At 45.8% G+C, this 14,845-nt stretch overlaps 1 protein-coding gene across 1 annotated transcript in view; it reads right to left on the bottom strand.

Annotated features, from left to right (window-relative positions):
* LOC140723937 (uncharacterized) overlaps window positions 1–14,845 on the bottom strand; it is a 75,255-nt gene that overhangs the window by 50,394 nt on the left and 10,016 nt on the right. Inside the window, exons 2-4 of the mRNA XM_073038483.1 lie at window positions 6,000–6,097; window positions 5,897–5,948; window positions 777–1,870 (exon numbers count right to left, since the gene is read on the bottom strand). Of these exons, the coding sequence (XP_072894584.1) occupies window positions 777–1,870; window positions 5,897–5,948; window positions 6,000–6,097 (1,244 nt within the window). The remainder of the gene's footprint in view (window positions 1–776; window positions 1,871–5,896; window positions 5,949–5,999; window positions 6,098–14,845) is intronic.

Here is a 14,845-nt window from a genome sequence, read left to right as displayed (position 1 = left end):
AATGACACATAATGTGGAAATGAGTCGTGAATTAGGAGGTTAACTACCAAAGTCATTCTTCCTCAGTCCAGAGATGAGAGGGGTGAAGAACATCTCAGACAGAACTGCAGTCAGCTCGTCTTCTTCAGTCAGCAGGGAATTCAAGGGAAGCCTCTTCACCCACAGAGTGGTGACTGGAACCCATCCGACAGGGAGAGAGAGAGTGGAACAACCGGGGAGGATTTAAAGGACTGTCCTGGAACAGAATCACTGGCTGGGTCCAGCTAGCCTGAGTTGACTCTCTACTCTGCACTAGGCATGTTATAAATTCACTAAGTACCAGAGACAGAGTTTAAAATAGAACTAATTTATTTGTCTCAGATCCAGAATATTAAACTCCACTTGTCACAAGGTTAGATTACTGAGTGAATTCCTTCCCACATTCACAACGGACGAATGGCCTCTCCCCAGTGGAAACTCAATGATGCACATTTGGTGGAGATGGCTGAGAGAATCTCTCGCAAAAGTCTGAGCAGATGATCGGCCTCTACCCAGTGTGAACTCGCCGGTGTCTCAGTAGATTAGATGACCGCGCGAATCCCTTCCCACAGTCTGAGCAGGTGAATGGCCGCTCCCCACTGTGAACTCGCTGGTGTCTCTGTAGGTTAGATGACTGAGTGAATGTCTTCCCACAGACTGAGCAGCTGAATGGCCTTTCCCCAGAGTGAACTGACTGGTGTGTCTGTAGGTGAGATGCGAAAGTGAATCCTTTCCCACAGAGTGAGCAGGTGAACGGCCTCTCTCCAGTGTGAACTCGCTGGTGTCTTTGTAGGTCGAATGGCCGCGTGAATCCCTTCTCACAGACTGAGCAGGTGAACGGCCTCTCCCCAGTGTGAAATTGTTGGTGCTTCTGTAGGTCGTATGATCGATTGAATCCCTTCCCACAGTCGGAGCAGGAGAATCGCCTCTCCCCAGAGTGAACTACCCGGTGTCTCCTCAGGTAGGATGAATGAGTGAATCCCTTCCCACAGTCTGAGCAGGTGAACGGCCTCTCCCCAGTGTGAACACTCTGATGTACCTTCAGATGAGATGTTCGAGTGAATCGCTTCCCACAGTCTGAGCAGATGAAGGGCCGCTCCCCAGCATGAACTGACTCGTGTGCTTTTAGGTTAGATAACTGAGTGAACCCCTTCCCACACAAAAAACAGATGTATGGTCTCTCCCCAGTGTGAAGTCTCTGATGTGCCTTCAGCTGAAAGGACCGAGTGTATCCCTTCCCACAGTCTGAGCAGGTGAACGGCTTCTCCCCAGTGTGGACTGACTGGTGTTTCAGTAGGTGAGATGATTTAGTGAATCCCTTCCCACAGTCTGAGCAGGTGACCGGCTTCTCCCCAGTGTGGACTGACTGGTGTTTCAGTAGGTGAGATGATTTAGTGAATCCCTTCCCACAGTCTGAGCAGGTGAACGGCTTCTCCCCAGTGTGGACTGACTGGTGTTTCAGTAGGTGAGATGATTTAGTGAATCCCTTCCCACAGTCTGAGCAGGTGAATGGCTTCTCCCCAGTGTGGACTGACTGGTGTTTCAGTAGGTGAGATGACTGAGTGAATCCCTTCCCACAGTCTGAGCAGGTGAACGGCTTCTCCCCAGTGTGGACTGACTGGTGTTTCAGTAGGTGAGATGATTTAGTGAATCCCTTCCCACAGTCTGAGCAGGTGAATGGCTTCTCCCCAGTGTGGACTGACTGGTGTTTCAGTAGGTGAGATGACTGAGTGAATCCCTTCCCACAGTCTGAGCAGGTGAACGGCTTCTCCCCAGTGTGGACTGACTGGTGTTTCAGTAGGTGAGATGATTTAGTGAATCCCTTCCCACAGTCTGAGCAGGTGAATGGCCCCTCTCCAGTGTGAACTCGCTGATCTGCCATTACGTCAGATGACCTTCCCCACAAATTCAGCAGGTGACCGGCCTCTCCTTAGTGTAAACCGACTGGTGTGTCCGTAATTGGGATGACCGAGTGCATCCCTTCCCACAGTCTGAGCAGATGAACGGCCACTTCTCGGTGTAAAATGACGGGTATGCCAGTAGGTCAAATGACCGAGCGAGTCCCTTCCCAGTCGAAACAGGTAGGATCGGGAAATGAGCAGGAAGGATGATTGCACGAATACCCCGTTCCACTTTTTAAATATCTGGGCAGACACAGCGAGACTGGCGTGTTGTGTTTGAGATTCCCGTAGACAAATTTCTTGTCGTGTTTAACCTGAAAAAAAAGCAAAATCAATCAGTGGGTGTAGGACAACATTTAAGATGAGATCACTTTGGTCGCCGAGGTGTGATCTGACATCACACTGTTACAGTGAAGGTCAACCCAAGTTGGAGAGAGAAATGACCTTCTAACTGGGCACAGTGCTGGGAAATGGAATGCCCATGAAATTCTCTGATGCTCCTCCTGTCTCTATAAGAATCGGTGCTGGTGAGTTATCAGGCGTAAGATTTATACACAGAGAGTGGTCCGTGTGTGGAATGGGTTGCCGGCGACGGTGGTGGAGGCGGATACAATTGGGTCTTTAAGAGGATCCTGGGCAGGTATATGGAGCTCAGAAAATTAGAGGACTATGGCTACCCCTGGGTAATTTCTCAGGTAATAACATGTTTGGCACAGCTTTGTGGGCCGAAGGGCCTGAATTGTGCTGTTGGATTTTTTTTCTATGTTTCTGCTGTCTCCAATCTGTGACTTGGCTCAGTCTGGCTCTCGAATTGGTATTATTCCCTGTTTCCACTGAGCTGCATTGGTGCCTGGCCCCAGAGCAACTGAAACAATCTCACACAAGTAACCTATGTTGACTTTCTTTCATGTACTGTCAATTTAAAGTGCCACATTTTAAAAGCCATGTAAATATATCCTGCTGAGATGAATAGTTGTTCCACACAGCTGTTCAAAGGATTTAGAATGAATATTAGTATTATTTCAGGTTCTTGTAACAGTCATAGAAAGTACAAGATGGAAACAGGCTCGTTAACCATCTGCCCACTCCCATATCGCTACCATCCAGGTACCTGTACAAACCTCCAACATGCTGAAATCGATCTCGCATGCACCACTTGAGCTGGCTGCTCATTCCACACTCGCACGATGACATGATAACGTTTCGCCTCATGTTGACCTTAATGTTTCACCTTTCACTCCTAACCCATGACGTTTGGTTGTGGTCCCACCCAATCTTAGTAGCAAAAGTCAGCTTGAATTTACACTATCTATGCCCTCATAATTTTGGTACACTTCCATCAAATCTCCCCTCAGTCTTCTGCGTTCCAAGGAATAAAGTCCAGTTCAATCTTTCCTTATAACCCAAGACCTCCTGACCTGGCAACATCCTTGCGAATTTTCTCGGAACTCTTTCAACTTTTTTACATCTTTCCTGGGGATGGTGACCAAAGCTACACACAATACTCCAAATAAGACCTCATCGTTGTCTTGTACAACGTCAACATATCATCCATCTCCTGTACTCAGTACTTCGGTTTATGAAGGCCTGTGTGCCAAATTCTTTCTTTTAGTCCCTATCCAACTATGACACATCTTTCAGTGAATTATATACCTATGGTCCCATCCCTCTCTTCAACAACACTCCTCAGTGCCCTATCCTGTGTAAGACCTATCCTGATAGATCCTACCAAAGTGTAATACCTCGAAATTGGCTGCATTAAATTCCATTTTCCATTTCTCAAACCATTTCTCCACCTGGTCCGGTTCGCACTGCAAGCCATGATAGTCTTCTATCAGTCTGCTAAACCCCTAGTCTTGTTTTCATCCACAAATTAGCTGATACGGCGAACCATGTTATTACCCGGATTACTGATATAGATGACAAACAACAACAGATCCAGCACTGATCCCTGTGGCTCACCACTAGTCACATGCCCCCAGTCAGAGAGGCAATCATCTGCTAGCACATTCTGAATTCTGCCAGAGACAGTGTCTCATCCAATTTACTGTCTCATCTTGAATGCTGAGTGACTGAATCTTCTTGACCTACCTCCCATATGAGACTTCGTCAATTGCCTTGCTAAAGTTCATGTAGACAATATCCACTGCCTTGCCTTCACCCACTTTCCTGATAACTTCCTCGAGAAACTAGAGAGAAGATTGGTTAGACATGACCTGCCATGCACAAACCCATGCCATCTATCCACGTAGATCCAAATACTTATATATTCTGTTTCTGCACAAATGTTCCAATAAGTTTCCCAATACTGATGTCAATTTCCTCGTTTATTTTTAGAACCTTTCTTGAACAGAGGAACAACATTGGCTGTCCTCCAATCCTCCAGTACCTCACCTGTCACTAAGGATGATTTAGATATCTGTGCTTAGGCCTCGACAATTTCTGCACATGTTATGCAGGGTCCTGGGGAACAACTTGCCAGGCCCTGGGGATTGATCCACGCTAATTTTCCTTCAGACAGAAAACACCTCCACCTCTGTAATCTGCACAGGGTCCCTGATGTTGATGCTGCCTTGCCTCACTTCTATAGACTCTGTGTCCATCTCCTGTGTAAATACGGATGCAAAACTACTATTTAAAACCACCCCCATCCATTTTGTCTCCCGTATAGATTACCATTCTGATCGTCCAGAGTGGACATGTTTCTGTTCTGATCTTCTCCATGTTTCTGTGACAGAGAAGCTGGTCAGACTTGACTGGAAGGGGAATCTGGTAGGAGTGACGACAGAGCAGCAATGGCTGGAGTTTCTGGGAGCAACTTAGGAGGTGCGTGGTAGATACATCCCAAAGAAGTGGAAGCATTGGAAAGGCAGGAGGACACAACCGTGGTTGAAATGAGAAACCAAAGCCAGCATAAAAGCCAAAGAAAGGGCAAACAAACGAGCAAAACCCGTTGGGAAGCTTTCAGAAACCAACAGAAGACCACTAAAAAATGTCAACTGAGCTCATGGCGTGGAATGATGTAGTCATGTTGTCATGATGCAATGATGTAGTCATTAATGACTCTTGGCTGCACCCAACAGTCTGAGGCATTTAGAGGAACAAAATATCCGGGGCCTCAATATTTCTTGAAAACCAAGGTAACCTGCACCAGTTCCCTTTCAACTTTTATTCAGGCAAGCATATACAAACTAGACATCCTCAATATTTCACTTCTGAAGGCCTCCCACTTACCAAGTACTCCTTTGCCAAAAATCATTCTGTCCCAACCCACACTTGTCAAATCCTTAAAATTGAGCTTTCTGCAATTTGGAATCTCAAGAGAGGTCCAGGCCTCTGTCTTTCCGTATTTACTTGGAATCTCCTGGCATTATGATCACTGGACACAAAGTGTCCCCATTCACTAATATATGTCTCTAGCCCTGGATCATTTCCTAACCTCTACGTCGAGAATTCTACGTACTGATTAAGGGAACTTTTGACGCCTCTACCCCATCTAGTCCTTTTACAGTATGGGAGTCCCAGTCAATATATGGAAAGTTAAATTCACTTACTAAATGAAAAATTGTTTCTTGGCATAGTCTGCGATCTCTCTATAAATAGATTCCTCTAAATCCCTCAGACTGTTGGGTGAAACCAAATTCCAGTAATGGCTACAATATCATAATTCCATGCCCTGACGTCTGAACAACATCTGTCTTTTGTCAACAAAACAACCTCTCCCTCATTGTCACAAAACTAAGGAGCCGATTGTGGACTACAGGAGGAATGGAGACAGGCTGACCCCCTTTGACATCAGTGGGTCTGGGGTTGAGAGGGTGAACAGCTTTATCAGTACTCCATCAGTACTGGAAAGGAAGGGGGAAGGGCCAGATGTTTGATTGATTTGGGAGCAGTAGGTTGTGGTTCTGTGAGACTTGGTTCTGTGTGTCAGCTGCTCCCTATCCGTGCAAACTCCAATTTACCCAACAACTCACTCTGGTTTGGGTATGATCGACGTCGCTTTCATATTTCACACAACCCTTTGCCCTGCGGGGAAACAGATAAAACCTATACCCTGATACAGGAGACACCACTTACCTCTGATGCTGTAACCGGATGGCGTTCGGTGCGGTCACGGGTAACCTCACCTTAACTTCCCGGGTGGGCGGCAGTGGATCTGGACCAGGGTGCTTAACCTGCGCGGAGAGTTCAGTCTGAGATGAGGCAGAGATTGACACTTTTCGGCACCAATGGAGCTAAATAACTCGCACGTCTCCTGACGACGGTTGTCTGGCAGATGACGGGCACACAAGGTTCCCCAAATCGTCTCACCGTGAGCCCCGCACCTTAATTATAAATTAAATTATTTAAATTCCAGCTTTGTGTGGAATTTCCACAATTTCCACAAAACTGGAAATTAAATAATTAATCGATGTAATATTTGTTTCCAGTTCAACCCTATAATAAAATCATATCCCTCTTCGCATGCCGTCATTATACTAAATTGCACTGCTTAAATTGTCAGAGCTTTTCGTGTCAACATACCAATACGTATAACTGGACCACATGGCCGCTAGAAGCTGCTGCTGCAGATAATGAGGTCACGGCAGATCTGATCTAAAATGTCATTACGCATTCTCCCAGCCCCCCCCCCCCCTTCCCCCCGTCCATCTCTGAAACACTTCATTCCGGTGTTTATCAACAATATCGGCTGTAAACTGAGTCAAAGACTTTGCTTTCACTAGCCATTGAGGAGTAGAGTTCAAAACTCTCCCAATCGGCACAGGAACAATCGATATATTTGTCTGAAATAAGACATTCTGAAAACGAAGCAGGTGTTCTTAATCTTTACTTAACTTGTGGAAAATGTAAATTGTGCAGATAGGTAACAGTCGGAAGACAAAAAGCACCACAGACAAAAGTGGCTTAAAATATCTCCTTGACCGCTGATCCAATGCACAGAGGACTGGCTAATTGGAAATAAAGATCCGAAATAAATATCAGAAGCTGAATTATTCTCACCGTAATTCCCCAAGAATATTCTGTGAGTGTGGATACCGTGTGTCGTTTCTGACAAATAACCCCGCCCACTGCCCCACATGGATCTCTCGTAACCATGGCAACACACACAATGCTGGAGGAACTCAGCAGGTCAGGCAGCATCTATGGATGGGTGTAAATAGTCGACGTTACGGACCGAGTCCCTTCATTAGGACTGGAATGGAAAGGGCAAGCGGCCAAATGATCGACTGATTGGGAAGGTGCGGCTTGTTCTGTGCGTCTCGGAGCTCTGGGGCTGCGTGCAAGTATTTGCCTGCTCGTACACATTCCTCTGAACAGGGAGCGGCCGCTCTGCAGAAACTAAATCCAACCGGTTGGACAAAACACTGCCCTTCAAATCTGAAGGAAGTTTAACCCTTTCTGCTACAGGAAGAGATAGTCCCAATGACGTGCTGCACAGAACATTACGTGTGGTCTCGATCCCACAACGTTACCAGTTACTTTGCTACGAGTTTCCAGCATTTTGCTTTTAATCTCAGACTCGCTTCATCTGGAGATGTGCTAAAATAATTTTCAGGCTTTCTTCAAATAAATCGAACCGAGGCATTACCAAAAGCGACATTCCGTAATATAACTGGGATCTCGTCCTGTTATTTTAAGTAGTTGTGTTTTAATGAGGGAGAGAGAGACCGGTGATGAGTCACTACCCCGTGGGATTTCACGTGTCACTATCGGGGTGAAAGATGCCTTCAGCTCGCACTCATTAGAAACCACCCTGGAGAGTATTTCTGGTTGAAGGCAACGGCATCGTTTCTCTTAATCCATTTGGACAATGATTGTCTCGCTCCGCCCACTACACCAAACGCTCCCTCTCGCCAGACGGGGAAGAGGCCGGGTTACTGATTGATTCGGAAGGTTCGGGTTGTTGTTCTGAGAGACTCGGGGCTCAGGTCTGTGTGACAGCAGCGGCCTGTCCGCCCACATTCCTCAGGACAGGGAGCGGCCTTTCTGCTGAAATGAAATCCTACCGGTTCGACGATTCACTCTCATTCAGGTGTGAACAACACCACTTTAATGTTGTATTTAACCATTTCTGCTGCAGGGAAGAGTGATAGGATCATTAACGTGATTCAAAGAAAACTACCTGGGGTCTTCAACGCGTAACTTCACCGGTCACTCCACCCCGTTCGCAACGAGTTTCCAGCATTTTATTTTTACTCCGGACTCGCGTCATCTGCAGTTTTTAAAGTACTATTTAAATATAAAAAAAACAAATTTAAGAAAGTTGAATTGTAAGGAAAGATTGAATAGATTCGAACTTTATTAATTTGAACGAAGAGGATCGAGTGGAGATATGACAGAGGTAGACAAAATTTTGAGGGGTATAGATAGGGTAAATGCAAGCAGTCATTTTCCACTGAGGTTGGGTGCAGCTAAAACCAGAGGTCATGGGTTAAGGGTTGAAGAAGAAAAGTTTAAGGGGTATATGAGGGGAGCCATCTTTACTCAGAGGGTCGCGGGAGTGCAGATCGAGCTGCTGGCTACACATGTTACAAGCGAGTTCAATTTCAACCATTTAGAGACAGTTTGGATGGGAGGGGTGTGGAGGGGTGTGGAGGGCTTTGGTCCCTGTACAGCTCGAAGGGATTAGGCAGTTTAAATGGCTCAGCCGAAAGGCCTGTTTTTGTGTTGTACGTTTCTATGTCACCTTGATCTCTGATTCATAACAGAGACAACGGGTTGGTTAAACAAAAATCAGAAATCATCTTCATAAGTTTAATTTTTCACAGCTTAATTCCCCAAGAATATTCTGACAAGGAGGATATGTTCTGAAGACTTTTCAAGCTGCCCTTCTCTCTGCCTCACGCGCTGATCTTTCGTAACCATGGTAACACACAAAATGCTGGAGGAACTCAGCAGGACCGGTAGCATCTGTGGAACGGAGAAATAAATCGAGCTTTCGGGCCAAGACCCTTCAGTGGAACTGGAAAGGAAGGGTAAAGAGGGCAGACCATGGATGCGGGTGGTTGTTCTGTGAAACTCAGAGCTCAGAGTCTGTGTGGAAGCATCTACTGGATCCGCACATTCCTCGGAACAGGGAACGGCCTTTCTGCTGAAATCAAATCCGACCGGTTCGACAATTCACTGTCATTCAGGTGTGAAATAACTCACTTTTATAATGTGTTTAAACATTTCTGTGCAGAGAAGACCGACAGAAACATTAATGTGTCTTTAAGAAATTTACGTGGGGTCTTGAACCCGCAACATTACCGGTTACAGCGCTGCGAGTGTTTGCTGCGAGTTTCCAGAATTTTATGTTCCCCTCGGACTCGCATCATCTGCAATTACTCTACAAGTATTTTCAGGATTCCTTCAAATAATCAGTCCGTGGCATTCCTAACAGCAACATTAACTTGGCTATGTTCCCAGTTACCGCTGCCAGTAATTTTTAAATGCTTCCTGTAACCGCGAGGGTGAGGGGGAGGGAGAGACTGATGGAAAGGAGGAGAGTGCGGTTTGAAGGCATGAGCAGGCGGAGGAGGGGCAGGATGTGTGTGAAGTTGGAAGTTGGAGGGGGGAAGATGAGTTACGTCGGGAACAGGCGGAGTGGGAGAGAATTAAGAGATGGGAGACATGGAGAGGGCGAGAGAGTGGGGGAGACAGAGAATGAGGGGGCAGTGAAACAGCTGGAGGGAAAGGGGAGAGAAAGGAAGGGACAGATAGAGGTCAGACAGAGGGGGAGAGTTTGAGAGAAAATGTGTGAGGCATCGGGAGGGGGTAAGTGAGAGGGGTAGCGAGCGTGGCTGGGAGAGATGAGAATGAGTTGGAGAGGGGTGAGTCACGAGTAAGGAGGTGGTGTTGGATAGGAGATAGAAAGGTGGGAAAAAGGGTGAGAAGGGAGAGACTGGAGGAGAGGGTTCAGCAGAATGGGAGAGACGATGATGGAAAGGGGTGCGGAGGGTTGGGTGGAAGAGTGGAAGGGGTGTGTATGGGGAGGCGAGTGGGAGGGGTGACAGAGAAGTGCAGTGAGCAAGAAGGGTGATGACATGTAATGCATGGGGGGAGGAATGAGTGAGGTGGGCGGCAAGGACAGAAGGGTGTATAGGGGTACTGTTTGCCTCTCGTGATCACGCCACCAGTTACGAACCCACAGAGTGCCTAACAGAGTGAGGCGGGACGCTGACGTCAGTCACAGACTGAAATGGTTTGCTGCGGGGGGGGGGGTGAGGAGAGAGAGAGAGAGAGAGAGAGAGAGAGAGAGAGAGAGAGAGAGAGAGAGAGAGAGAGATTGATTGATTGATTGATTGATTGATTGATTGATTGATTTAAAAGGCAAAGCCAGTAGCTTCAGTTTGTCGCAGCTGGTGTTTGGAAATCTCCTATGCCCTATGATTATCCATCCAGTGCACATCGAATGTGTGGCTGTCACCTCGTATAATCTATAGGAGTGGATTTTTAAATATCCTGTGGGACTACTCATGTGTTAACGCTTGCCTGATGTGTGCTAATACCTTCAAGATGACATCCCTGTGACAGGTCGCATTCGGTGATAATTCGTATGTGGAAGTGGAACGACAACGGGCAAGATCTACAGCGAATGTGATCTCGTGGAATCTGTGGAATACTTACCTTTTCTCTCCATTACAACGTGGATTACAGATATCTCTCTCCCATCATTTATTCCGTGGGTGAACTGAACTTCCATGCTTTCCCATCTCAAGACTCTAAGCCTTGTTCCCCCAAGCCCAATAGCTTGGGAGCTGTATTTACACACCTGTGCACACATAACACTCTTAACTTTTTTTAAAAAAATCTTGGTTAAATTACTATAAGTAGATACTAATAAATATAGTGGTTTTAACATTAAAATCTGGCTCAGTGTGAAATCTCTCGCTGCTGGTTTGTTCCCTAAAACGTTACAATTCGTAACACACCAGATTCAAAGGAAATATGGAAAAGGGTATCTGCGGCGGTTGAGATTAAAATTTGGAAAGCACAATTTTGATAGTATCAGAAATGACCTGGCCGCTGTGGAATGGGACAGTCTGTTTTCTGGCAAAGGCATTCCAATAAGCGGGAGACCTTCAAAGGTGAAATTTTGAGAGTATAAAGTATGTATGTGCCGTTCAGAATAAAAGGCAAGGATAACTGGTTTAGGGAACCGTGTTTTTTTGAGAGATGTTGAGGCTCTAGTTACGAGATAAAAGGAGTCCCACTGTAGGTATGGGCAGGTCGGTAATTATTGAGAATACGAAATGCAAGGTAACACTTAGTAAGAAATCAAGTGTGCTAACTGAATACTTTGGGTGAAGGCCAGTACTAACGGATTATACAGATTAGACCAAAAGGATTGCAAGGATAACATTGGTCCCCTGGAAGATCAGAACAATAAACTATACGTGAAACCAAAGGAAATGACGAGATGGGAAAGATGGCTTTTCTGCATCTGAATTTGCGCAGGAGATGGATACAGAATCTGTATAAGTACTGAGGTCCTGGATACTCTGTGGATTAGACAGGAACCTCTGTTTCAGAAAGGGTCTAAAACTCTGTGAGAATGTTTTAGGCAGATGAGTCTGATATCAGTAGCGGGAAAGATATTGGGAGCTATTCTAAGGGACAGGATATATGAATTATTTGATATACATTGACTGATTATGGACAGTCAGCATGGCATCATACGTGGTTGGTCTTGTCTCAGCAACCTTATAGATATTTTTGAGGGTGTTACCACGAAAGTTGATGAAGACAAGGCAGTGGATATAGTCTTCATGGACTTTAGAAGGGAATTGCCAAGGTGTCGTATGGGAGGACAGTCAAGAAGGTTCAGACACTCGGCATTCAATAAACTGGGTAAAACATTGCCCTGGTGGGAGAAACCAGAGAGTTGCTGTAGATAGTTACCTCTCTGACTGGAGGCCTGAGACTACTGAAATGCTGCAGAGATCAGCGCTGGCTCGGTTGTTCTTTGTCATCGAAAGCAACAATCTACATGATAATGTAATTATCTGGGTCACCAAATTTGCAGATAACGCCAAGATTAGGGGTGTAGTGGATAACGAGGAAGGTTATCATGATTCTCAGCGTGAATTGGACCAGCTGCAAAAATGGGCTAAAACGTCAAAGGTAATTTAACGCGGACAAGTGCGAGGTGTTGTACTTCAGCAAGACCAGCCAGGGTAGGACTGAAGCAGTGAACGGTAGGGTACTGAGGAGTGCAGAAGAACGAAGGGATCTGGGGTTACTGTTCCATAATTCATTGAATGTAGCGTGACAGATAGATAGGGTCGTAAAGAAAACATTTTCAAACATTCGCCTTCATATATCTATGTATTGAGTACAGGAGATGGGATGTTATGTTGAAGTTGTACAAGACTTTGGAGAACACTGTGAAGGATTGGTCACCGATGTGAATACGGTTGTAGGATACTGAAACATTGTACAAGGATATCGCCGGATCTGGATGAACTGAGTTATATGACAGATTGTACAGGTTTGGAAGATTGAGAGGAGATTTGATCGAGGTATACAAAATTATGAGGCATATACAGTGGGTAGGGTAAGTGCAAGCAAGCTTTCCACTGAGGGCGAGTGAGACTGCAACCAGAGGGCATGGGTGAAGTATGAAAGATGAAAAGTTTAAGAGGAACATGAGCGGAAACTGCTTCGCTCAGAGGGTCGGGGAATGAGCGGCCAGCAAGAGTAGTGCATGCGAACACGGTGTCACTGTTTAAGCGATCGTTTGGACGGTAGGTGTATGGTGGACGATGACCAGAGCGCAAGCCGATGAGATTAGGCAGTTTAAATTCCTCGGCCGAAGGTCTGTTTCTGAGCTGTACTTTTCTATAACTCTTTGACTCCTTGATCTCCGAGCCATAATACAGACAAGGGGCTGATTAAATGATGGTCCAAAATAAATATCAAAAGTTGAATTATTCACACCTAATTCCAAGAATATTCCAACAGTGTAGATATGTTTGAAATCGTTTCACACTGCCTTGCTCACTACCCCACACGCTCCCTCTCGCCGATCTTTCGTACCCATGGAAACACACAAGATGCTGGAGGAAATCAGCAGGTCCGGCAGCATCTATGCAACTGAATAATAAATGGACGTTTCAGGCCGAGAGCCCTCAGTGGAATTGGAAAGGAATGAGGAAGAGGACAGATCATTGATTTGGAAGATGCGGTTTGTTGTTCTGTTTGACTCTGAGCTCATGGTCTGCGTGCCAGCAGCTGCTGGTCCGAGCACATACCTTAGAACAGGGAGCGGCTTTCTGCTGAAATCAAATTGGACCAGTTTGACAATTCACCCTCATGCGGGTGTGAACAAAATTACTTTAATATTGTACTTAGCCATTTCAGCTGCAGGGTAAAATGATCGATTCTTTAACATGATTGAAAGAAAATTGCCTGGGGTCTCAAACCTGCAACGTTACCAGTTACAGTTGCTGCCCTGTTTGCTGCACTTTATGTTCACCTGAGACTCGCATAATCTGCTGCTGTTTTAAAAAGTACTTTTCACGATGGCTTTAAATAAATCAACCCGTGGCATTCCCAACTACGACATTCCACAATATAAAGAACTTTTTCAAATGTCTGGACCTGGACCATTCCCAGTCATAGTTGCCAGTAAACTTTTAAATGGTTTTGATGTACAGGTGAGAGTGAGGGGAAAGGGCACAGTGATGTGGATGAGGAGGGGGTGAGCAGGGAAGGGGAAAGGTAGTGTGTGGGTGTGGAATTTGGAGAGGGGAAAGCTGAAGATGTGTTTCCACTTTAGGGCAGATAGACTGAGAAAGAAGTGGGGAGATAGAGTGAGAGCTGGAGAGAGAGATGGAAAGAGTGAGGAGAAGGAGAGCGTGGAGGACAAAGAGGGGACAGAGTGTGAGTTAGAAGAGAAGATTGTGAGAGAAAGGAATTGAAGGAAGGTGAAAGGGTGACCGAGAGAGTTAAAGAGCAGAGGAATAGGATAATAGAGAAAGAGGTGGAGTAAAATGGGGAGAGGGGAGGGAATAAGGGGTAGGGAGAGAGTGAGGAATCAAAAAGTTAAGTATGAATTGACAACGTCCTGATGGTGATATGACTAATGCAAATGTCACGTCCAGGGTTCCGTTGTTTTAGACGAAAAAATATGGGAGGTATTAAACGGGGCTTGCGGCGTTACTTGTCGGGGAAAATGTCCTGTCATTGCTCACAGGGCAAACCGGAGAACTCGTCCACATAGAAGATAGAACAGCAGAGGACAAGAACAGGCCATGCGGCCCACAATGTTGTCCTGAAGCACCTCAGAAGCAAATCTAAGCACCCAAACACCAATCCCTCTTACCTACACCAAGTCCACAGCCCCCAATCTTCCTTACAACAATGTCCCAATCCAACCGTCTCTTAAAATCCTCTAATGTCTTTGCCTCCATACCAGGCAGCACATTCTCTGAATACGACTCTGAATAAAGAAACGTACTCCTCACATCCCCCTTGAAGCTACCGCCTCCAGCGTTCAATACAACCCAACTGGTATTAGATATTTCAACCCTGGGAAACAGATAACCCCTGTAAACTCTATTTAAGCCTCTCATACTATTTTAAGCCTCGATCAGATCTCTCCTCAACTTTTGTGCTCCAGTGAACAGCCCATTTATCCAGCTTCTCATGATAACTCATACCCTCTATACAGGGCAGCATCCTTGTAAACCTCTTTTGTACCCTCTACAAAGGCTCGACATCCTTTCTATAGTGGAGTGAGCAGAAATGTACCAGTACTCCCGATATGGCCTTACTAGAGTTAGACCATACGATATAGGAACAGAAGTCCTATATTCGGCACATCGAGTCTGCTCCGCCATTCAATTATGGGCTGATCAAATCCTAACCGACTCATCTACATTTTTATACAGATCATTTATATACAGCACAAACAGCAAAGGTCCCACCTCAGATGC

The sequence above is a fragment of the Hemitrygon akajei genome, unplaced genomic scaffold (genome assembly GCF_048418815.1).
Source record: "Hemitrygon akajei unplaced genomic scaffold, sHemAka1.3 Scf000148, whole genome shotgun sequence".
Classification (NCBI taxonomy): domain Eukaryota; kingdom Metazoa; phylum Chordata; class Chondrichthyes; order Myliobatiformes; family Dasyatidae; genus Hemitrygon; species Hemitrygon akajei.
Note: the sequence above shows the minus strand (reverse complement) of the source record. Positions and strands in the feature narration are given on the sequence as shown.